The sequence below is a fragment of the Siniperca chuatsi genome, linkage group LG11 (genome assembly GCF_020085105.1).
Source record: "Siniperca chuatsi isolate FFG_IHB_CAS linkage group LG11, ASM2008510v1, whole genome shotgun sequence".
Taxonomy (NCBI): Eukaryota; Metazoa; Chordata; class Actinopteri; order Centrarchiformes; family Sinipercidae; genus Siniperca; species Siniperca chuatsi.
In genome coordinates, this window is record NC_058052.1 from 28,378,872 (window position 1) to 28,401,078 (window position 22,207).

Below are 22,207 nucleotides of genomic sequence, written 5' to 3' on the forward strand. Positions count from 1 at the left end.
GCGCATCTCGCTCATGACGTCTCTCAGAAACCAGTCTATAGACAAATCCGGGTTGTAGGCAGCAGCAGACAAGCCTCCATTACTGCAGTGGCACCTCGCTGTTAAACCTGTGTATAACACTGTGATGTATGTAAAGGAAATAACTGTCCAAGAGACCTTGGACAAGAAGAGAAGAAGAAAGCATGTCGCCACCGAACAGCTTGTGCATTATGTTCCTCTGGTCTTTATAAATGCGTTGGTTATCTGATTATCGGTGTGTTTTGGAAGGAGGCGGAAAAGGAAGCGATTGGGTCGTTCCCGCAGACCAATGAGCCAATCGTCAATAAGGCGATGTTTCATATTTCGAGCTGCACGAAGCGTGTAAAGGTTTGATTTTGCCACTAGAGAGCGCAGCGCATACATCTTGAATTACTGTTATTTCAATCTCCTGCAGAGGAAAGTAAAACAGATATTTATTTATATGAAAATGTGATTAATTATGACTTTTTCCTCCCTAAACGCGTGTTTGCAGAATAACTTGACGTTCACCGGAGCCATTAACGGGGACGTGTACGTGTGGCGGGATCACTGCCTGCTGAGGGTGGTGGCGAAGGCTCACACCGGGCCGGTCTTCACCATGTACACCACGCTGAGAGACGGACTCATCGTCACCGGCGGCAAGGAGCGGCCGTGAGTAAAACACCGACGGCTGATTGCTGACGAACAGAAGATGCGAGTTCACCTCACGGGAAATCTGTCAAACCGCAGCTTCCAAACATCATCGTAACACGAATAACAGTTTTCTTTCATCGCGGAGCCTAATACATGCCATCACTGCTCTCTTTCAGTACAATTAGTTTGTCTCATGTTGAGACTCTGAGGTGCGTTGCATTCGCCAAAGAAGACTGAGGCATGATGGAACTTGCCTGATTTAATTAGCTTTTATTTGGTTTGAGACACTTACATTACAGTCAGAGAGTAATGTGGATGGTGTGATTATTAGTACGTTAGCACTGTGCGGACATCTGAGGTCCTTTTAGATTATTCAGGAGCAGCTAAACCAGTACGAGATCTTCGTGGATACAGAGTCATACTTCAGACATGCGTCCAAGCTTTCAAAATGTGTGACCCCATCTGGATGCTGCGGTAATAAAAGCAACACAGTGAATACTTGTTATCTCATAACTATAAGATATTTTCTCGTCATTATTAATTACTAAGTCATAATTAGGACATAATTAATTGGTTAATAGATTCCTTGTGAACACATTGACTTCCCAAAACTCACAGATTCTTGATGAAAGACTTTTTCTCAAATGTATTTTTATGCCAGTATTATTACTTGCACTGGGCACATTAGTAGTCAAGTCAAACTTTATTTATATATCACATTTCAACACAATGTGCAGAATATAAATATGCATATCAACAGGTGCAATCCATAGACTTTATATAAAGATGGACGCCGCGTCTCCAGTTCCAAAACATCCCGGACACGGGAGCAGCCATCTTGCTCTGGTGACGTCATTTGGAGCCAGAGTCTACGCAGCAGTGATCGGGGGGTGGAGCCGCGGTACCGAGGCCCCGCCCACACACCCGGCCGACTCAATCACGAGCCGGCCTCAGCTGTCAATCATGAGAAACCCCGTTTTTATAGCATCAAACAACTAATTAAAACCAAACGTATCTGAAAAACAAACACTTGAACAAACATCAGCGTGATCAGAACGACCTAAAACTGACAGAAACCATCTTTGGGAAAAATGTACTTTGAGTTTTTAGTTTGGCTCACGTCCCATCCGCTAACATGGAGGGGGGCGGGGCTTATGACCTGTACTGCAGCCCGCCACCAGGGGGCGATCCAGATGTTCTGGCTTCACTTTTGGGGAGCTGTCATGTCGTCCATCTTTATATACAAAACACACACACAAGTAGTGCTAGTTTCTCCACTCATCATATTACATTAATATGAATGTTGAAAGCCTGAGAAACTGAGGAGATATATTGAGGATGTATAGGACTTTTTAAAAAACAAATGAAATGCTGTGTGTGTGTGTGTGTGTGTGTGTGTGTGTGTGTGTGTGTGTGTGTCAGGACTAAGGAGGGCGGTGCGGTGAAGCTCTGGGACCAGGAGATGAAGCGTTGTCGAGCGTTCCAGCTGGAGACGGGACAGCAGGTGGAGTGTGTCCGATCCGTCTGCAGAGGCAAGGTGGGAACTTTTGATTTTGATCTTCATCCCTTAGTCGTCGTCGTCCTCTCTCCGTCCTCCTCATCGGCGCCGTCCTCTTCTTCCTCAGGGTAAGATCCTGGTGGGGACGAAGGACGGGGAGATCATCGAGGTCGGGGAGAAGAACGCAGCGTCCAACCTGCTGCTGGACAGTCACGCTCGGGGGGGAATCTGGGGCCTGACCGCTCATCCCGCTAAAGAGCTGTGCATCACCGCCAGCGACGACGCCACCATCCGGCTGTGGGACCTCACCGACAAGGTGGGAAAAAACATTTTACTAGAGCAGGGCTTCCCAAACTTTGTCAGCTCGAGACTCAAAAAGAGAGATTTGGATTCTCCCCGGGACCCAAACGTCTACATTTATAAACTACTGATAAAGAACACAACAAACCATGACTTTCAAATATATATGAAATGTATTTTATTTCATTATAAAAGTACATCACAGCAATAATCAAAATTGCTGATATTAATGTGAACCTGCCGAACAGGATCCGGGACCTCATTGGACACTATTAAAATCTGCACGCCCCGCATGTAGCCTACCGGTCGATGCGCTGTATGCTGGCAAGTGGTTTAATGCTTTTTGCTAAGTATTTTGGCGTGATGACTGTAAGCCCCACAGCTGAGCAGGAGGGCGTCTGTGCGGTGAAATCCGGCTCTCAGTCCGTAGCACTGAAACGCAGCGGAGGAGATCGATAGACGGACAGAACACGTCGCTTATAGTTCGGTTTCTTAGCCCGTTTGCTTTTCGGCCCCGATTCCAGTTTCCTCCATTGTAGCAGCGATCCACAGACGAGAGAGACGGCTGTTTCTACGCGCCTCCCGCTGCTGATTTTGAATGATTAATAACTAAATTCTTCGTTTGTGCTGACAGTTTAGTTTCAACAGCTAGCACCTACAGGCTCTGTGGATGTTTGATGCGTTCGTGACGTTTTCTCTCCCCCTGGCCCGCCCGGGACAGCGCCCTCTCTTTGATTTACTGCAGAGCATTGTTATGCATTTTACTATTAGCGACCCTGAGTTTGGGAAAGACCGTACTAGAATAACCATCCATAGCAAAGCCGCGACCCGCGGATGTCTCTGCACTAAGGGGCAGTAGAACCTTATATAACGGACGAACAAAGATCATAATGTGCATCCTAATTAATTACAAGTTACACAGGCTTCCTTGTACTGTTATGCATTATTCAAAGACCCCCATAAACTTTACGGCAGAGTAAACAATGTCTTGAGCTCTTTGTTGAGACAATGATAACTGAAGTAAAGCGTCATCATTTAGGGAAACAAGGAATATTCTTACCTAAAAGACCTTTTGGTATTTATCAAACCATGTAATAAAGTGTCCTGATACGACAGAAGTTCATGTGGTTTAAAGTACGACGTGTAAATATGAATATATTTCTGTATAATGCACCAATTGTTGATCAGTTTATTCTTCCTCCAAACTGTCCGGAGTGACGTTTGTCGATGAGTTCAATAATGTTTTTTACTAAACTGTTACACTGGATGAGTGTTCGTTATGTCCTGCTTCTTTATCCTCTCTCTTCTCTGTAGAAACTGTTGAACAAGGTGTGTGTCGGCCACGCCGCCCGGTGTGTGAGCTACAGCGCAGATGGAGAGATGCTGGCGGTGGGGATGAAGAACGGCGAGTTCCTCCTCCTCCTCGCCAACTCGCTGAAAATGTGGGCGAAGAAACGAGACCGCAGCGCTGCCGTCCAGGACATCCGGTGGGAGAGAGAGAGAAAAAGAAACAGCCATTTAAAAATACAACAGAAGTCATGCATTTCACAAATATAACCCCAAAAAAAGGAACCATGAAGAAGAAACAAACCAAACAGAAATATGTACAGTGTGATGCTGGAGAAATCAGAATAAATACCAACTAAATACTCCATCTTAACTTGTGCAGGTTCAGTCCGGACCGGCGGCTGTTGGCGGTCGGTTCGGTGGAGAACACGGTGGACGTGTACGATGTGAGCGGAGGACCGAGTCTGAACCGGCTGGTTTACTGCAGCGACATCCCTGCTTTCATCCTGCAGCTCGACTTCTCTGCCGACAGCTGTTTTATACAGGTACGCGCACGGTTACGCGCACTGCCGACAGCTGTCGTACGCAGGTACGCCGCGACGGATACGCACGCGCCGACAGCTGTCGACGCGCAGGTACGCCGCACGATACGCCGCACTGCCGACAGCTGTTATATACAGGTACGCGCACTGCCGACAGCTGTTATATACAGGTACGCGCACGGATACGCGCACTGCCGACAGCTGTTATATACAGGTACGCGCACTGCCGACAGCTGTTATATACAGGTACGCGCACTGCCGACAGCTGTTTTATACAGGTACGCGCACTGCCGACAGCTGTTTTATACAGGTACGCGCACTGCCGACAGCTGTTTTATACAGGTACGCCGCACCGCCGACAGCTGTTATATACAGGTACGCCGCGACGGATACGCCGCGATCGCCGACAGCTGTCGCACACGCAGGTACGCCGCGACGATTACGCTGCGACTGCCGACAGCTGTCGTACGCAGGTATACACACACACATATACTAGTGCTGACCGATAAATCGTATTTTCGCCGTCATCGCGATTAGCACATCACAATAAAACCTCGGCGAGTAAAAAGCCAATACATCTGTTCAACAAGCACAAACGTGAACATGTAGAAAGCGATATTTTTGTCTGCAGTCTCATGATTTTATACAACCACAGCGCGCTACCTCTGCTAATAGCGAATTGTTGCAAACAAGCTAAAACGAAATGTGTGCGTAGTCTGACTGTTTAGCTTAGTTTGCCACGTACCGTAAAATTTGGCAAATTCTTGTAAACTTCCTGCTGGCTGAGACAAAGCAGCCGCTCCCCCCTCTGCCAGGTAACTTACCTGCAGTGAATCGCAGCAGCAGCAGCAGGGAGGAGGACAGAGGACGGACTGATACTTGCTAAGTTTAGCAAGAATGAAGAACACAGACATCTCTCTGTATTTTTAAACATTTTAGATTTGTTTCCAGTGAGATATTGAGTTTATATAGTGACTTTTTGCTTCACTCCAGAAACAATATTTAGTTATATTCAATTCTAATCCTGTTCTGAATTTAAAGATAACCAGGTTGGCATAGGAACGGTATAGCTGATATGCACACTTCAGTAGTTGTTTATTTATTGTAAGTCATACCGTTATCATATTATTGAACAAAGTTATCGCACATCGCAGATTTTCCTCATATCATGCAGGCCTAACATTTACACACATATGTGTGTGTGTGCAGGTGTCCACAGGAGCTTATAAGCGGCAGGTGTTTGAGGTTCCTTCAGGGAAGCTGGTGGGCGATCAGACGATCATTGACCGAATCACCTGGGCAACCTGGACCAGGTAACACACACACACACACACACATAGTATTCAAATGATCTTTTAAAAGTCTGAAATCTAAAAGTCAAAGAATAAAATCCCCTCTGTGTTTTATCTGGGTCATGATTTATTGATCCATCTGACGTGGTAACGATCTGTCTCTCCGACTTCCTGTCTCTTCTCTCCCTCAGCATCCTGGGAGATGAAGTTTTGGGGATTTGGCCACGAAACGCAGACAAAGCTGAAGTCAACTGTGCGTGTGTGTCTCACGCCGGCCTGAACGTCGTCACCGGCGACGACTTCGGATTGGTTAAACTGTTCGACTTCCCCTGCACAGAGAAGTTTGTGAGTCGCTGACATTTTTAATCACTTTTCACCACGCGAGAAACACTGGCGACGTTTACATTCAGCAGTTTCTTTATATTGTGCAAACGTATCAACATGGAAGAAATAAAACGTCGAAATCACCATATTTTTGGCGGCAAAAGCATTAAAATGCAGCTATGGTGACAAGAAAGCTCAACGGGCAACTCTCGTTGAATGAAAATAAAAGTGTTGTTGTGGTTTAAAACTGTTTGTGAAACACTGGTTTGCTAAAAACTCATATAATTTAGTGAAAAGTAGAGATAGAAATGGACTTGTTGACCACAGAGCCCCGAAGTCCTGAAAAAGTCACATTTCAGGACTTTGGGGGCTCCGTGATTAACAGTTTGGAGGATTTGAGTCCTTAATGGCTGTATAGAGTTGGTGGAATATAATCAAGTGGGTGAGAATTATTATTAATATATATATTAAAAACATTTTCTGCACTTCATAAGTTTAGATGGTTGTCCTGTAACATGATCTGCCAAACTGGGACATAAGCTTAAATAGTACCCAACGTCACAGCGCCCTTTGACAGTAAAAAGGGTCATTTATCGGTTTATTGTTTATCGAAGAGAAATGTGAGTATTCTTTCTGTCTGCAGGCCAAACACAAGCGCTACCTCGGCCACTCAGCTCACGTGACGAACATCCGCTTCTCCCACGAAGACAAATACGTGGTCAGCACAGGAGGAGACGACTGCAGGTGAACCGATCACCTGAAACACAGCAGCTGCAGTTTGAACAACACGAAACACGTTATTTAGAGAGAGAGAGATAATCACAAAATATTATTTCACTGTTTACGCACACAAACACAGCAGAAATATAGTTTTTGATCTGAACCTGGTTAAATGCGGCCTCAACGTGAAGAAAAGTGTGTTATGCCACACCCAGTTTTTAGCATTTGCAGCGCCCCCTAGCGGTCGATTTGAATGAAACTTTCGGGGTGTGTTTCAGGTACTTATGTGGACACATCCTGTAAGTTTTGTGACGATTGGCCCAATGAATGCTGAGCCACGCCCCTTTTGAAGTTCATTGGTCAATATCTTGAAAACCAAATAAGATATCAACTTTTGATTAGCTTCGTCCAAAGATGATCCACCAAACATTTGGTAGCAGTCGGACCTAAAGTTTAGGAGGAAATGTGTTTTTCAAAAATTTCAAAATGGCAGAGAATCTAGTTAGGCGGACTTTAGTGGTCCAAGAGGCTTTTTTGGGCCTCAATTACATTGAGCTCATATTTCCCATTGAAGCACATGCACGTCATTTCCAGTTATTAGGCCAAGTTTCGTGTTTCTAGCTCGCGCGAAGTTGAGCAATAAACTGACACAAAAACAATTCTGAAACCCTGAAAATGTAAATATTTAAATGTAAAGAGATTTTATCTCAAGCCTTTTTCATTCTGCCTCAAAATAACTGAAAATATTGACATTTTAAAAGCGTCTTTCAAAAAACGGACTTAACTTAGATTAGTGTGTGAAAGCCCCACATTCTCGTGTTGTCTCTACATGATATATAAATAAAGTTGTGTTCCTGTAAGGTGACAGAAACTGAACTTTTAAACTGCGTGAACGTCTGTTTGTCTGTTGCAGCGTGTTTGTGTGGAAATGCCTGTAAACGCCGAGACGTCTGACGCTTTCATCCAAAGCGCCTTAACAGCACCACGCGACGGACGGAGGCTTGACTTCAGCAATGGGACGAGACGTTTCGGTTCTGTTCTGGTGATGGACTGCAGCCAAAACACTGGGGGACGCTTCGATCACATGACCCTGAACAAACCACAAAGAGACGTGAAGAATCACCCGCTCTTTCAAAAGACACGTCAGAGGGTTTTTCTTGGTCTGAACCGGAGCAGAGAAGCAGACGTTTTTGTTTTTCGGTTGATTTGGATTCACATCTGCTCGGTTAGAAGCCAACCAGCCTTGAAACAAAAGGTCATGTGACTCAGTGTCATGTTGTCCTGCTCAGCACCATCCATCTCCCCCTACCCAGAAGGCCTTGCGCAGGGTCGTCGCGCCTCAGATGACAAACCGCACCTCCAGGTCGTCCACCGATCACGTGACCATCTGGAGTTGCAGAAAGAGTGTCAAAGAGGAAAAGGTTCATTTTGGATTTTCCCCTCAAACAAACCATTAGAAACAGCCGAGTGTTTCCTCCTGTCCAGGGGTCAGATGCATAAAACTCTGCGCGCACACACGCAAGTCAGAAAAAACGGGATGTCACGCGTATGAAGCCGTGCGATCTGTTTCATGAACCTCAATCGTCGAGGAACCGGTCGTTTCCGCTCCCGACGTGAGCCTGAGATAAATGAAAAATGCCCTTAAAAAGGACACTGAACGGGCCCGCCTCCCTTAGTTACTGTTGCTAGGTCAGATAAGTTTTCAGGGTCTTTAAACTTGAGAAATGTCACTAATAATAGTTTATTAGCGCTCTTATCCAAACGGACGTGTCTGTGCGATTCGATGAAGGATGAAATGAATGAATGATCGTGCCTTTCGCTGCAGTATTATAGATCGCTGTACGAGGTAATCGCGCACGTTAGTTAGTGGAACCTAAATGAATAAATGTGTTATTATTAGACGAGCGGTTCGCGTCCACGTGTCGTTTATACGTCTGACTCCTGGATTCGGCGCTTTTCAGGCTCGTCTTGTAAAAGCTGCTGGTGCTGCATTCAGGGTACCAACGGAAAAACAACATCCAAGTGACAATTACAGAATTTCATAGCAAACGAAACTGATGGGACCATTTAAAGGACAAACTGTAACACAAGCTGCTGTTAGAAATCATGCAAATCATTAAGGACGTTCTGTACTGGGATCACTGGGAGGCGACACTGGAAGTCGCTTTATAAAGCATCGGATGCAGTTTCTTATTCACAGAAACCTCCCGCAGTTTGTAACTGAGAGAAGAAACGTCTGATTTAAAATCACTTTTCATTTCAAAGAGCCTTTACTGCATCTGTCGTTGGATATCATCACACTAAAGTGCCTTTCTGGATCTTTCTACCTGTGTTTGTTTGTTTTCTTCTTATTTTTTGGGGGAGGGGGATATTTCATACACTGTTTTTTTAATTTTTATTTATTTATTTATTTATTTAATCCATAGTTGAACTTATTTTGTACTCTGTCTGGTGCTACACTGAGAATGTTCAAACTTTAATTCATCCAAAAATGGACGCTGCTTTTTGTTTTAAAAGACATGAAACATCCAAAGCATCGTGATCGTAAAACAACACAGGACGTCCGAAGGAACAGAAATACATGTTAGGAGGAATATTTATGGAAATATCTAAATGTTATTTATGCCTCATTTACAGTGTGGATGAGTTTTCTGTGTGTGAACTGTTGAATATTAACTTTTAACTGTTGTGAAAAGTGTCAAAAGAGTCTGTTTGTGTGAAGATCAATAGATGAAAAAAGCGGTTACACACCCGATTTGTTGACTTACATTTACCTTCGACACTTTTGATTCCCTGAGGTCAAAGGTCACTGAAGTAATCACTGAGGCAGGACTGTTTTTCTTGACACGACGGCCTGAAAAACGATCAAAGCTTTGAATTAACAGCTGACGGGAATCTTCACTTCCTGCATCACTAATAGATTTAAGACCAGGGGTCAAAGGTCGCAGCAGCAGAGTAGAAACGGTCATCTGAAGAAGGTTCATTAGTAAAATAAAACTTAACGTTACAGCAGGAAACTGAAGATTATCAACCAAACAGTGTCACTACGAAGCTGTGAGAGTTTTAAAGGAGCATGCCGCGTGTTTTGGCCGATTTTAGCCCAATAACTTTAAACAGTTTTACCTGACGGCCTGCCGTAGTTAAAAAAAAAAATATTTTGTGGGACAAAATGTGTCTGAAAACTTTGATCTTGATGTTAAAATCAGCTCCTGTGAAGAAAATATTTGTAACGACAAACCAAGTCCTAAAGATGAGGCTGACTGCGCTGTCGTACAGTGTGATGTACAGTGTGTTCGTGCATGTGTGCCGTGTTTCTCCACGTTTATACAAAGAGCAAACAGAAGCCGAGGAACGTCCACAACAAAAGAAATAAAGCGCTGCGCTGAGATCAGTTTGTAAATGTTGCTGTGTGCACAGGTCGACAGATTGTGTAGCTCTTTTGTTTTCACGTGATTTTATCGAACTGTACACGGAAGCATAAACGATGCTCAGATGCATGAATTTATTTTTTAAACCAAAACGTGTTTGTGGATGATTGATGAGATTTCATGGTGTGAATTACGTTCACCGCTTGATTTTTGTACCGAAGTGATTGTGATCAAAGTGTGTGTGTGTGCGTTAGCTAAGTGTACAAACAAACAGATTAAATGAGATTACATTTTTTCTTGTGTGGTCTTGGATGGAGAAAAAGCCCTAAAAGAATCTCCCTTTTTCTGTTTTTCACAAATGAATGTTACAGTTTAGAGTTAACATGTTATTTTAGTCCAGGTGGGACAAGTCTCATAGCGGTGGTTTTTGATCTAGACCTGGTCTGATGTGGTCTGGATGGACAAAAAGCAGTGAGGTTTCACACACGTGAGACTAGGCTTTAACCCTGATCAGACAGGCAGATGAAAACTGAAAAATAATCCCAAAACTAACACATATAATAAGACTTGTGTACTCACCGCTGCGGCCATCGTTGAAAAGACACGTTCTGCTTGTGCATCGCCACACGGGATGGAGAAGACGTAGGCGCTGACCTTCCTCTGATTCACAAGTGGGACGCAAGCTGAAGAGAAGAGTTTACAGATCCTCTGCACGCTCACAGTTAATAATAATATAATAATGATAATAAACTTTAATAACATAGAATGTAGCTCAAAGTGCTTCACAAGGGAAACAAAACAAGGATCATATTAGTAAGAAAAACAATCTCAAGATATAAAACCAGAATGCAAAATATAAACAACACTGATGTTAGAAGACATACGGTGCCTTGCGAAAGTATTCGGCCCTTTTGCCACATTTCAGGCTTCAAACATAAAGATATGAAACAGTAATTTTTTGTGAAGAACCAACAACATTGGATCATTCAGAGATCCTCACTGAAAGTAAAGGAGCTGAATAATTTTGCACGCCCAATTTTCCAGTTTTTGATTTGTTAAAAAAGTTAGAGAAATATCCAATAAATTTCGTCCCACTTGTTGTTGGTTCTTCACAAAAAATTACAGTTTCATATCTTTACGTTTGAAGCCTGAAATGTGGCAAAGTTCAAGGGGGCCGAATACTTTCGCAAGGCACCGTAAATGAATCAATAAAAAAGGTGGAATTAGTTAAAAGCAAGTTCAAGTTTGAGCTGGTTCTTAAAACCATCAGCAGAAGCTGCTCGTCGTATTTGTGATGCGACTTTGTTCCAAAGCGTTGGCGCATAACGACAAAAAGCTGCTTCATATTTTCGGTGAACCAGCGCTAAATGAGCTGAACGCTTTGGAACAAACTCAGATGAACAATCGGCGGCGCTACAGAACACGTTTAAACTCAGTCCTCAGCGTTACAGGTAGCCAGTGTAATGACGCTGGCGCTGCTACGATACGACCTCTTTTCCCGTTTGGATCAAATTCTTGCTGCGCCATTTTGAACGAGTTGCAGCCCATCACCATCAATATGTTTTGGGTTTTTTGTTTTGGGTAATCCAGTATAGAGTGCGTTACGGTAACCTACATGTTAGTGAAGATGACTGGAATATGTTCATAGATAAATACATAAATATTAAAGTCAGATGCAGGATGGGAACTGGGACATTTATACTGGAATTATCAAAGTTAAAAGGACACGATAACATGTGACACTCTTTATATTTACTTTTTAATAGAAACGTATGCATATGCACACGATTTTGTTGATTTATTTGCCAAATCACAATATAGGAGGCAACAAGCAAATAATGCACTTTTAACAAAAGTAATCCTTTACTCATCGGGACTCAGCAGTTTTTCCCTATTACGTTAATATTGTACTCCGTTTCTGGGGTTTGAAAACATATCCACATATATATGTTAGTGAGGGATTGTGACAGATTCATAAATACACGATAATCCTTTACTCTTTGGTGTACTGAGAGTATTATATTAACGTGATATTTTGGGATCTTGAGAGAAAAAGACTGGGAATTGTTTTTTTGTTTACCTTTTATTATATATGCGGCAGGTTATCCAATCAGGAGGTGATGACTTGTTATCTCGCGTTCCCTCTTCTTCTTCTTCTTCTTCACCTTTTACCTGAGGAAGACCACCATCTGTGGTTGAAATCATTTCCAGCCATTTTCCGCGTCAGGTGAAAGACAGGAGTAAACAGGTGTGGAGCACGGGTAGGTCATGAAGTGAAAAGACGTCCCAACGTGTTAGTGACGTATCCAACATCCCCGTCAGAGTGCATAAAAGAAAAATTATGAAAAGTGCGAAAAGGTTAAGGTTGCAATTCAAACATAAACAAGCTCGCTGACCTAGGCAACAGTGAATATTTATAAACGGTGCGACAAATGGTCCACACCCTGAACTAAATCAGCACAAACAAAATATAAGACAGGTGTGATACGTACAGTTTACCGTCCCGAGGCTTAACGTCGTCACCACCATGTTCCCCTGGAGTCTTATCTGACCACATCCAAACCGCTCAAACATGGAAGCCATCTGTAATATAATACTGCATTTATGCACACACTTTATATCCTGCACTTGCCTATTGCACTTCTGGTTAGACCTAAACTGCATTTCGTTGCCTCGTACATGTGTAAAGACAATAGAGTTTAATCTAATCTAATCTAAAGCTGCTGCACTGGACCGTCAACCAGCTGCCGTCAAGTCACCATCAGGTACGATTATCTAACAAACTCGTGACCGCTATAATCTAACAACTGTCATACCAGTGACACACACACACAAAAAGGAATCTGTTACTTTACACAAACAAGTACTCAAGTAGAAATAAAAGTAGTCATCAAAAGAACTACTTGATTAAGAGTACAAAAGTATTTACACACTCCTGTCTCCCCCCCCCAAGACTTTAATCTGACGGGAATGATTTCAACCACAGATGGTCTTCCTCAGGTAAAAGGTCAAGAAGTGAACATGAAATAACAAGTCATCCCCTCCTGATTGGATGACCTGAGAAACGTCATCATCAGGCCGAGCCAATCGCAGGCAGGCTAGGGCGGGTCATGCCTTCGCCAGAGTAGGATACGCAAATCCCAGTTAATTTCAGAGCTTGGGTGCACCTCCCAAACATCCACACCTAGCGAACAGACCATAACTGTTACAGCCTAAGTAAAGACACCGTAAGAGAGAGGAGAACCTGCTGCAGATGCTGTGAGAGATTCATGTGTGTGGCGTCACAAATGTGGGAATGGGAGCAGGTTAGAAATGTCGCTTTTTCTGCCTCCCTCCTAAAAGTTCTGCTCTCTGTTAATATGCAAGTCTATACGGCAGTTGGCTGGCACTGCTGTCACTTTGAAGCTGACTGTGGCGACTGCGTGATTTCGATTGACTCCATAGTTACATGTCTGCGACCGGCACAAATTTTCCTACGTTTTGATGTTTAAACTACGTATGAAGAGTGAAAACTGTGGGAATGAGAGCAAGTTGTAGAGAAGATTTTTTATTATTTTTGCTGATCCTCTGCACTCTGACAGTTGGCTCCCTCACTCTAGCTCTGAACATTCCGCCCAATACACACTCATTGTAAACTCAGAAAATGGCCGAAAACTTCATGAATTTCAAACTGTGATTGTGTACAAAAAGTATTAAAGACGTGAAAAAGTTTAATTAATGCGAGAAAGTCCCAAGGATTGTGAACGTTTTGAAGTTTGAATGGAGTTTCTACGTGAATGTGTGTGTTAGTGGGAAGAGCGTAAAGATGAGGGAGTTTGAAGTGCGTTCTGCCATTGTAACTTAACTTCAAAGTTCAATAAAGTTTTAAGCCAGAATGTATGAAACGTGGAACATTTTGACATTTTTGGGAGTTTCTAGCTGAAAGTATGATGTAATAGATAAAAGCTGAAAAAGCTTGAAAAACATTCCGAAACATCCTTTGTGACATCACTTCCTGTTGGAACCAGTTGGCTCGATCCTTTGATCTGAACTTCCGTCAGTGACATCGTTGTGATGTCATGACGCAGGTTTATAAATACACGTCGCTTTACAGAGAAATAGTTCAACAGTTTACAAGTATTTGTTACTTACAATCGCCAAAAAGCAACCAAAATGGACAACCGACAGCTGATCTGTGAGATTGAGATTCTCCGCCAAGCCAACGAGACTATGGAAGAATATATACGTTACAATGAGAAGCTGTGTAGCAAAAACGACGAACTTAAGCTAAACAATGAGCAACTCGCTCGTGATAATAATCACCTGGCCGTTCAGATCGCAGAAGGAAAATGCTGCAGAAGGAAAACAGGGACCTGCAAACAACGCTGGACAACGCTGGACAACTACAGCCATAAATTACAGAGGGAAGCCGTGTGGAGGACGAAAAAGGCTTTGCAAGAGGAGAACAAGAGGCTGCAGGAAACAGTCAAAGACCTAACACAGAAGCTCCAGTACCCGAGTTATCGAAGATGGTATGATAGCATATTCGGCTCTAATCAGTCCGAGTCGGAGAAGGAGGGCGAGCAGGAGAGGCAGGACGCACGGGGCAGAGAGGAGGAAACGGAGGGAGAGGAAAGGAAGATGGCGACGGAGGACGAGAGGGACATGGAGAAGGCCGAGGACAGGGGAGAGCAGTGCAGCGAAGACGAGAACATGGAATTTATGACCTGCTCAGAGTTTTGGACAAATTCTGAAGTGAAGCTGGAAGAGGAAGAGGAGGATGAGATGGACCTTTTCGTGCAGGCTGAAAGCACCGTCTGCACTGAGTGGAACACGGGAAAGGCTGAGGGCAGGGAGGAAGAGGAGGCTGAGGGCAGGGAGGAGGGAGAGGAGGATGAGATGGACCTTTTCGTGCTGGCTGAAAGCACCTTCTGCACTGAGGTGGCCGACTCTGGAGAAACCCTCCAGAAAAAGCCTTCTCAGTGGAAGACATTAAAGTTCTTCACCCGTGGATCCAAGAAGAACAAGAAGAACAAGAAGAAGAAGAACAAGGAGGAGTCCAAAACCGATGGCGACGGTGACAGCGACCAACAGCACCCACCCAAAGAAGAAGAACCGATACCAGGATGTTCTTACATGAACACCGATGGCTGGGTGGCTTATCCTACGAGGAACTAACCAAACCCAGGAAGGGGGTCCTTGGAAGTGTCTTAGTCAGCGTTTAAGATTTTGGGAGCTTTTCCTTGCCCACTTGACTCTGCTCTTCCAAAGGACTTCATGGGCAGCACAGTGGCTCAGTGGTTAGCATTCTGGGCAAAGTTTGTTGGTTGGGTTTGAAACACGAAAAAAGGGTAAAAATCCTTTAAAGGGGAAAAACCTTTTTCTTTGAATTTTGAATTTAAAAATGGGAAAGAAAAAAATTTTGGGCCCGGGGAAAAACCTTTGGAAAAGGGAAACGGGAAGGGGGAAAGGGGAAAAATTTAGAATAAAGGGGAAAAAAGTGGTTCCCCCAAAAAACTTAAAAAAAACTCTGGGAAAAAAAGGGTCGAGTTGAAAAATTTTGGGGATAAAATGGAAAAAAAGGGTAAAAGTGCCTCCCTTTCAATTAACAAAATTTAAAAGCCCTTTTACTTTGGAAAAATTATAAAAATTTAAATGGAAAATTTTTGGGTTTAAAAATTGGGAAAAGAAAAAAGGAAAAAAAAAGGGGAAAGGGGGGAAAAAAAGGCCGGAAAAAAACAAACAAAAATTTTAACCTTTGAAAGGGACAAATTTTTAAAGGGCAAAAAAATGAAATTTTTGAAAACCAAACACCCTTTTTCCTGTTTAACAGGGGTGGGGGAAAAGATGAACTTTACGGCTTAAAATTTTTTAAAATGAAAGTTTGGGTTGAAAAACCCCCCCTTTTTGGGTGGAAGGCTTAAATTTTATGGCGAAAAAAGGCAAAAAAAAAAAGGTTAAAAAAGGGGGGTTTAAGGGGAAGGAAAAAAAAAAACCCCTGCCCTCTAAATTTCGGGGTTAAAAAGGGGGAAAACCAAGCAAAGGTTTTAGGGTGTACCCAATAACAATGATGAAGATAATAACAATGATAATAATAACAAAGAATAACAATAATGAAGATAATAATAATGATAATAATAACAATAATGATGATAATAATAATAATTGATGATAATAATAATAAAATAATAATAAATAATAATAACAACAATAATGATTTTAAAAAAAAATTTTAAAAAGTTTTTGTTGAAAATTGTTTTTTTTAAAAAAAAAAATTTAAATTTAAAAAAAGGGTAGAAATTTTTTTAAAAGGGAAATAAAAAAATTCCCAAAATAAATTTGGAAGGAAAAAAATTTTTTTAAAAAAAAAATTAATTATTTTTTTATTTTAAAAAAAAAACCTTTTTTTAAAAAGAAATTTTTTTAAAGAAAAAATTTTTTTTTTTTAAAAAATAAAACGTTAAATTTTTATGGGCTTTTAAAAAATGGGGAAATTTGGGGAATTTTAAAATTTTCAAAATTAAGTTTTCTTTTTTTTCCCCTTAAAAATTGGGGTTTTAAAAATTTTTCGGTTTCCCAAAAATGTTGTTGTTAAAAAATGGGGTTAAAATTTTAATTAAAGGAAAATTTTTGTGGGTTTGGTAATTTGGGAAACCCAAAGAAAAAAAAATTTAATTTCCCTTTGGGCCTTTTTATTTTTTTAAATTTCAAAAAATTTTGCAAGAAGATTTTTAAAACCTTTTAAAATTTTAAAGTTTTGTGAAAGTTAAAAAATTTAAAATTTTTTAAAAACCCAACTTCTTTTAAAATTTTGTAAAAAATTTGACCCCGTTTAAAGCGAAATTTTTAAAACCGGGGTTTCATTTTTCTGCTAAGGGAAAATTTTTCGTTAAATTTTTTTGCTTGCCCAAAAAAATAAAACGTTTTTTTGAAAATTTCCAAAAACCCAAGAAATTGGGAAATTCCGACCAAAAAAGGTTGTGCAAAACCAATTTTACAAACGGCTTTTTAAAAATTCACCTAATAAAAGCAAAAGGGTTTATGAAAAAAAGGGGGTGGAAGCAGGGGATAAAACCGTGGAAATTAAGATTTAAAGGGGGCCCTTGGGGAAAAAAACTTTTAAAAACAAAAACCTTAAAAAAAACCCAAAGAAAAAAAGGTCCCCTCCCGGTTTATCCCCGAATTTTTGAGGACGTTAAATTTTTTTAAAAAACCCCACAAAAGGGAAAGCGGGGCCAGGCAAAAAAGGGAAAAAAAAGGGATGGGAAAAAAAAGAAAGAAGGGGAGGGGGAAGGCAGGGGAACCCCAAAAAATTTACCTCCAAATTTTTTAAACCTTGGAAAAACAAAGGGGAAAGGGGAGGGTGGAAACCCGGAAGGTTGGAAAATTGGAAAATAACAAACCCCCGGGGGTGAAAAAAGATGGGTCTTTGTTCCCTAAAACTTATTTGGGGGGGGTTTTTGGAACCCTCCCCCTGGGGGGATTTTATCCCCGGGAATAAAGGACAAAGGAAAAAAAAAAGGGGGGGGTCCAAAAAACAAAAAAGGGCCCAAAACAAAAAGAAGAAAGGTTTTTAAATTTTTTTTTTTTAAAAAGAAAGGGGGGCATCCCAAAAACAACGGGGGGTTTTAAAAAAAAGGGTAAAATTTTGGAAACTTTTTTTGCCAAAAAAATTAATTTCTAAAAATTTTTTAAAGAAGGTTTAGTTGGAAACCGCCGATAATAATAATAATAATAATAATAATAATAATAACAACAATAATAATGATGATAATAATAATAATAATAATGATGATGATAATAATAATAATAATAATGATGATAATAATGATGATATTAATAATGATAATAATAATAAACTTATACTAGCCATAAAATAATAATAATAATAATAATAATTCTAAAATAAAAATCAATAAATAAAATAACTGCATGTCTTCTTCTTTGGCTCAAAAAGATTTCCACACGTTTCACAAGAAACAGAAAGTTTTTGTTCTTTCCCCTTTTTTAACGAGATACAGAAACAAGTCTCAAGTGATTTCCTTTTATTGGGGTCACATACACTCAACATGATCGCTTATAGGCGCCATTTTGGGGTCCTGCATTCAGTTCCTAAAATAACACATCCATGGAACGCAAAGTTAGCACGCGCTATTAGCTCGTTTCAGCTTGTTTGTTAGCTACTTCCACGCTAAGCCAAATCTGGAAAAGCTCTTTAAAGCCACGCGGTGTTTAGCAAAGACACTCAACATGATCGTTTATAGAGGCGCCATTTTGGGGTCACTGTATTCAGTTCTAACAATGCATCCATGGAGCGAAAGTTATAGCGCAGCTTGTTAGCTCGTTTCTTAGCTTGTTTGTTAGCTACTTCCCATAGCTAAGCTAAATCTGGAAAAGCTCTTTGAAGCTACGTGTGTTTAGCAAGATTTTACCTGCTGAGCAGGAGAGACCCGCGACTCCTTCTCTGTTATGCTAAAATGCTGGTTAAATCACTATTATTCATAAAGTCTGACAAAATCAACATTTAAAACTGTTGGTCACACATCTGTCTGCGTCGCATTATGGAAGTTACATCGGTCGCTGTTTTTATTAGAAGTTTTAGAGCGTCGCTGTTTTTATCTCTCTAACTTTTATTCGAAAGTAGGAAAAACGAAATATTCAAATTCGAGATTCAGGTGTTGTGCATGAGGTTATCTGGGTTGCATTTGAATTAATTCAAGCAAATATAGAGTTAGTTCTAAAGGGAAAAAATAAAAAAATTGGTTTAATTCATTTTAAAAAAAAAGGGATTTTTGGGGAAAAAAAAAAAGGAAAAGGAAAGGGGAAAAGAAATTAAAAAAGGGGAAAGTAAAGTAGGAAAAAGCAAAAATATTCAAATTCCAGATTCAGGTGTTGTGCATGAGGCTATCTGGGTTGCACTTTTATTCGAAAAGTAGGAAAAACGGAAATATTCAAAATTCCAGATTCAGGTTGTGCATGAGGCTAGGGGGCAAAGGGGGAGGGGAGGGGAAAGGGGGGGAAAAACCGGGGGGGAAATTTCCGGGGGGGGGAACCCCGGTTTAAACCTTTTTTGGAAAAAATAAGGGGAAAAAAAAATGGAATGGTTTTGGGGTAAAATTTCCCAAAACCAAAACCCCAAAAAAGGGGAAAAATTTTTTTCGAAAAAAAAACAAAAGGGGAAAAAAATAAAAAAATTTGGGGGAAAAAAACAAAAAAAAAGGAAAAAAAAAAAAAAAAGGGGTCTGGGTTGCATTTGAATTAATTCAAACAAATATAGAGTTAGTTCGAACTGGTTCCAACTTGACTTTTGAAAAAGCAACACAGAAAGCGAAAATTTAAACTTTGGGCCTTTTTCTTTCCCTTTAAAATAAACTCCGTTTTCCTTTTAAATTTTTAAAAGGGTTTACCCTTCCGTTTAGTTTTTGGGTTTAGACTTGGGTTCTTTTTTATTTGTAAAAAGGGCCCCTGGAAAATCTTTTAAAACAAAGTTTTGAAAAAAAATTTTTTTGGAAAATGCTTAAAACCCAAAATTTTTACAAAAAATTTTTTTGGTTTTTGGGGTTTTAAATTTTTCGGGCATAAGAAACCCTTCTTTTTAAGGGAAAAAAATGGGTTTTTTTAACTACTTTTGGGAATTTTTCAAGGGTTTTGGTTTTAGTTAAATTTTCATGATTTTTAAGCGAAAAGGGTTAAGGGTTTTTTTAATTTTCGTTTTCCTAAAAAAGGTTTTTTGGGAAAACCTTTTTCCCTTTGAAATTGGTTTCCCTGGGCGGCCCTAAAATTTTTCCAAAACCAAACCTTTCAGTTCTTGTTTAAAATAGATCTTTATTCTGAACTGATCAGCTTAAAACCAGTTCTTTCACAGTGTTTTGTGGTTTATAAAACCGATTTTATTTTCTCTGTGCATAAGAGATGATCTGTGGCTAGCAGAAAAATCCGGCCCCCGTATATTAGAGGCTGACATTTTTTCGGGAATCCTGTGGGTCACGGGATTCGGTCGTGTCTAGATGGTAACACTCACTGGATTTGCGAAGCTCTCGCTAAATGTGTACGTGTTGTTTCTTCATTGTGTGCGTTCGTAACCCTAAACAGGTAGTTTTGTTGCCTAAAACCTAAATGTCGCGAGAGTTTCAGCAAATCCTGGGTCACCATCTAGACAGGACAGGACAGTTTTCCTGTGGGATTCCCGTGTGATGCGAGTCAATTTCACCGGGAAACACAGGTCAGTTTTTATATATAAATATGCAATTCTAACATGAAAAAACGCTATTTTCTGATTTATTTAGTATATTAAATCGGGAACAGGATGGGACGGGAGTCAAGACGGGATTTTTTTAACTCTTTGATAGGATTGGGACGGGAGACTTTTGTGGGAGTGGGATGGGACAGGAGTGAAAATCCCTCCACTGTATATGCAGTCCCAGTGGATCCCCTTCTTCTTTTAATACATTCTGTACAAATATCTCAATCACGTGAGCACATGCATCTGCAGTGATGGAGCTATAATGCTCAGGTATTAAAACTGAAAACACAGGATTAGAACAGGTTGCTTTCACTCGCCTACTGACATTTACTGTGAGCGAACGTTAGCAAGCTTGTTAGCTCGTTTGTCGGCTACATCCGCGCTGAGCTAAATAATCTGGAAAAGCTGTTTAAAGCTACATATTTTGCTCAAGATTTTCCACACGGAAACAACTAATCAATGGAAAACTGGGTGAAACGTTTCTTTTCTTTTCGTAGTCGGCAAACAAAAAAGTGCTGATGACAGCAACATGTGTTGAGCAGTGCAACGGACAGCTGGTTAAACCTCTGCTCACCTACACTGCATTTTAATGTACACACACTCCGTGTTTAGCTGATTTAATCACCTTTTCTGTTTCTGTTGTCAGACAACAGAATGAACATAAACAGCGATTAGATTGTGGTTTATAAATGCTAACGTATAAATGCCAACTATGACACGACTCCTCCTCTGTTATGCTGAGATGCTGCTTAAATCAGTATTTGGCGATCATAAAGTTGTCAAAATCAACATTAATAACTGTATTGTGTGATCACAGAGAGGGTTAGAGGTGACAGGAAGCTGCTACACAGCCCCTGGACCCTGGCTATTACTCTCCTACTGACATTTACTGTGAGCGAACGTTAGCAAGCTTGTTAGCTCGTTTGTTAGCTGCGCTCCACACACACACACACACACACACACACTCACTGTTTAGCTGCTGTCAATTAATCATTTTTCTGTTGTCAGATTAAAGTATTTTTTTGATTGAACATTTTTATGTAGATGAATATTTAAAAAAGAAAGAAAGAAATAAACATCCACAGAGCTTTTAGAACGGATGCAATGAGTTTGCTGAACCACCATAAAAATATGGGCTAGTCTCTCTACGCAAAGTTTGAGTCACAACTACTAGTAGCTGCAAAAACAAAACAAGATAGTAACGTTAGCTGCGACTGTGGCCAATTTGGTTCAAGGTAGCTAATAGTCGTAGCTAGTAGTAGTTGAATTAGCACGGTTAACAGCAGCTAACGCTATCTAGCTAGATAGCGTACACCTCGAGGGGATGTGAAATTGCTACAATATCATGTGACATGACAGTTGCTCTTCTGCACTCCTCCTCGAGGTACTCAATCTTCCCAGTTAGGTCAGTTTTCTGTAGCCTCTCATTCTCTTCTTGGAGAGCCTCTTTCTTTCTCCACATGGCTTCCCTCTGTTGGTCGATGGTGACGGTGGACGAGAGGCGCACAGGGAAGTCCGAGAAGTGCAGCAGAGAGCGGATCCTGAAATATGAGGCCTGGTTTGAAAATATGTTCAACTCAGGGTTTTGGTCAAAGTCTGAAGAGGTTAGAGTCCAGTTGGAATACTCACTGTGTCACGTTAACAATATAAAATAATGAAGGCACGTCACTTGTCGCTGATTGTTTTTTTTTTTTTTAAAACAGCTTTGAAATACGGAAAGGGCTAGCAGGACATGCTATCGGAAAATGGCCGAGTGATCAGGGTTGCCCAAAAGTAGCCCAATTCTGCAGGAATAAAAGGTAAAAAACAAGGAAATGCTGCAGCTTCACTTCTATTTCTATGCAAACAATGGTCTCTAATACATAATGAACATTTCTTTTAAAAGACATGAAGATTTTAGTTAAAGGAAATCAAATGTCAGTTATTTAATGATGACTATGTTTTTATGGGATGAAAAATAGTGGAAAATAGTTAAATTAGTGTCTAAACTATCAAGTCTAACT

General features: G+C 40.8%; 1 protein-coding gene across 10 annotated transcripts in view; it reads left to right on the forward strand.

Annotated features, from left to right (window-relative positions):
* LOC122884773 (echinoderm microtubule-associated protein-like 6) overlaps window positions 1–10,277 on the forward strand; it is a 107,419-nt gene extending 97,142 nt beyond the window's left edge. For 5 of the 10 annotated variants that reach the window (XM_044215099.1, XM_044215101.1, XM_044215100.1 and 2 more), the window contains 10 exons: window positions 512–669; window positions 2,074–2,188; window positions 2,277–2,465; window positions 3,764–3,936; window positions 4,119–4,325; window positions 4,449–4,620; window positions 5,488–5,591; window positions 5,762–5,915; window positions 6,538–6,638; window positions 7,528–10,277. In XM_044215099.1, coding sequence (XP_044071034.1) covers window positions 512–669; window positions 2,074–2,188; window positions 2,277–2,465; window positions 3,764–3,936; window positions 4,119–4,325; window positions 4,449–4,620; window positions 5,488–5,591; window positions 5,762–5,915; window positions 6,538–6,638; window positions 7,528–7,552 — 1,398 coding nt within the window. In that variant the 3' untranslated portion in view covers window positions 7,553–10,277. The other 5 variants (XM_044215105.1, XM_044215106.1, XM_044215107.1 and 2 more) reach the window with 3 other exon arrangements.
* The last annotated feature ends 11,930 nt before the right edge of the window (window positions 10,278–22,207 follow it).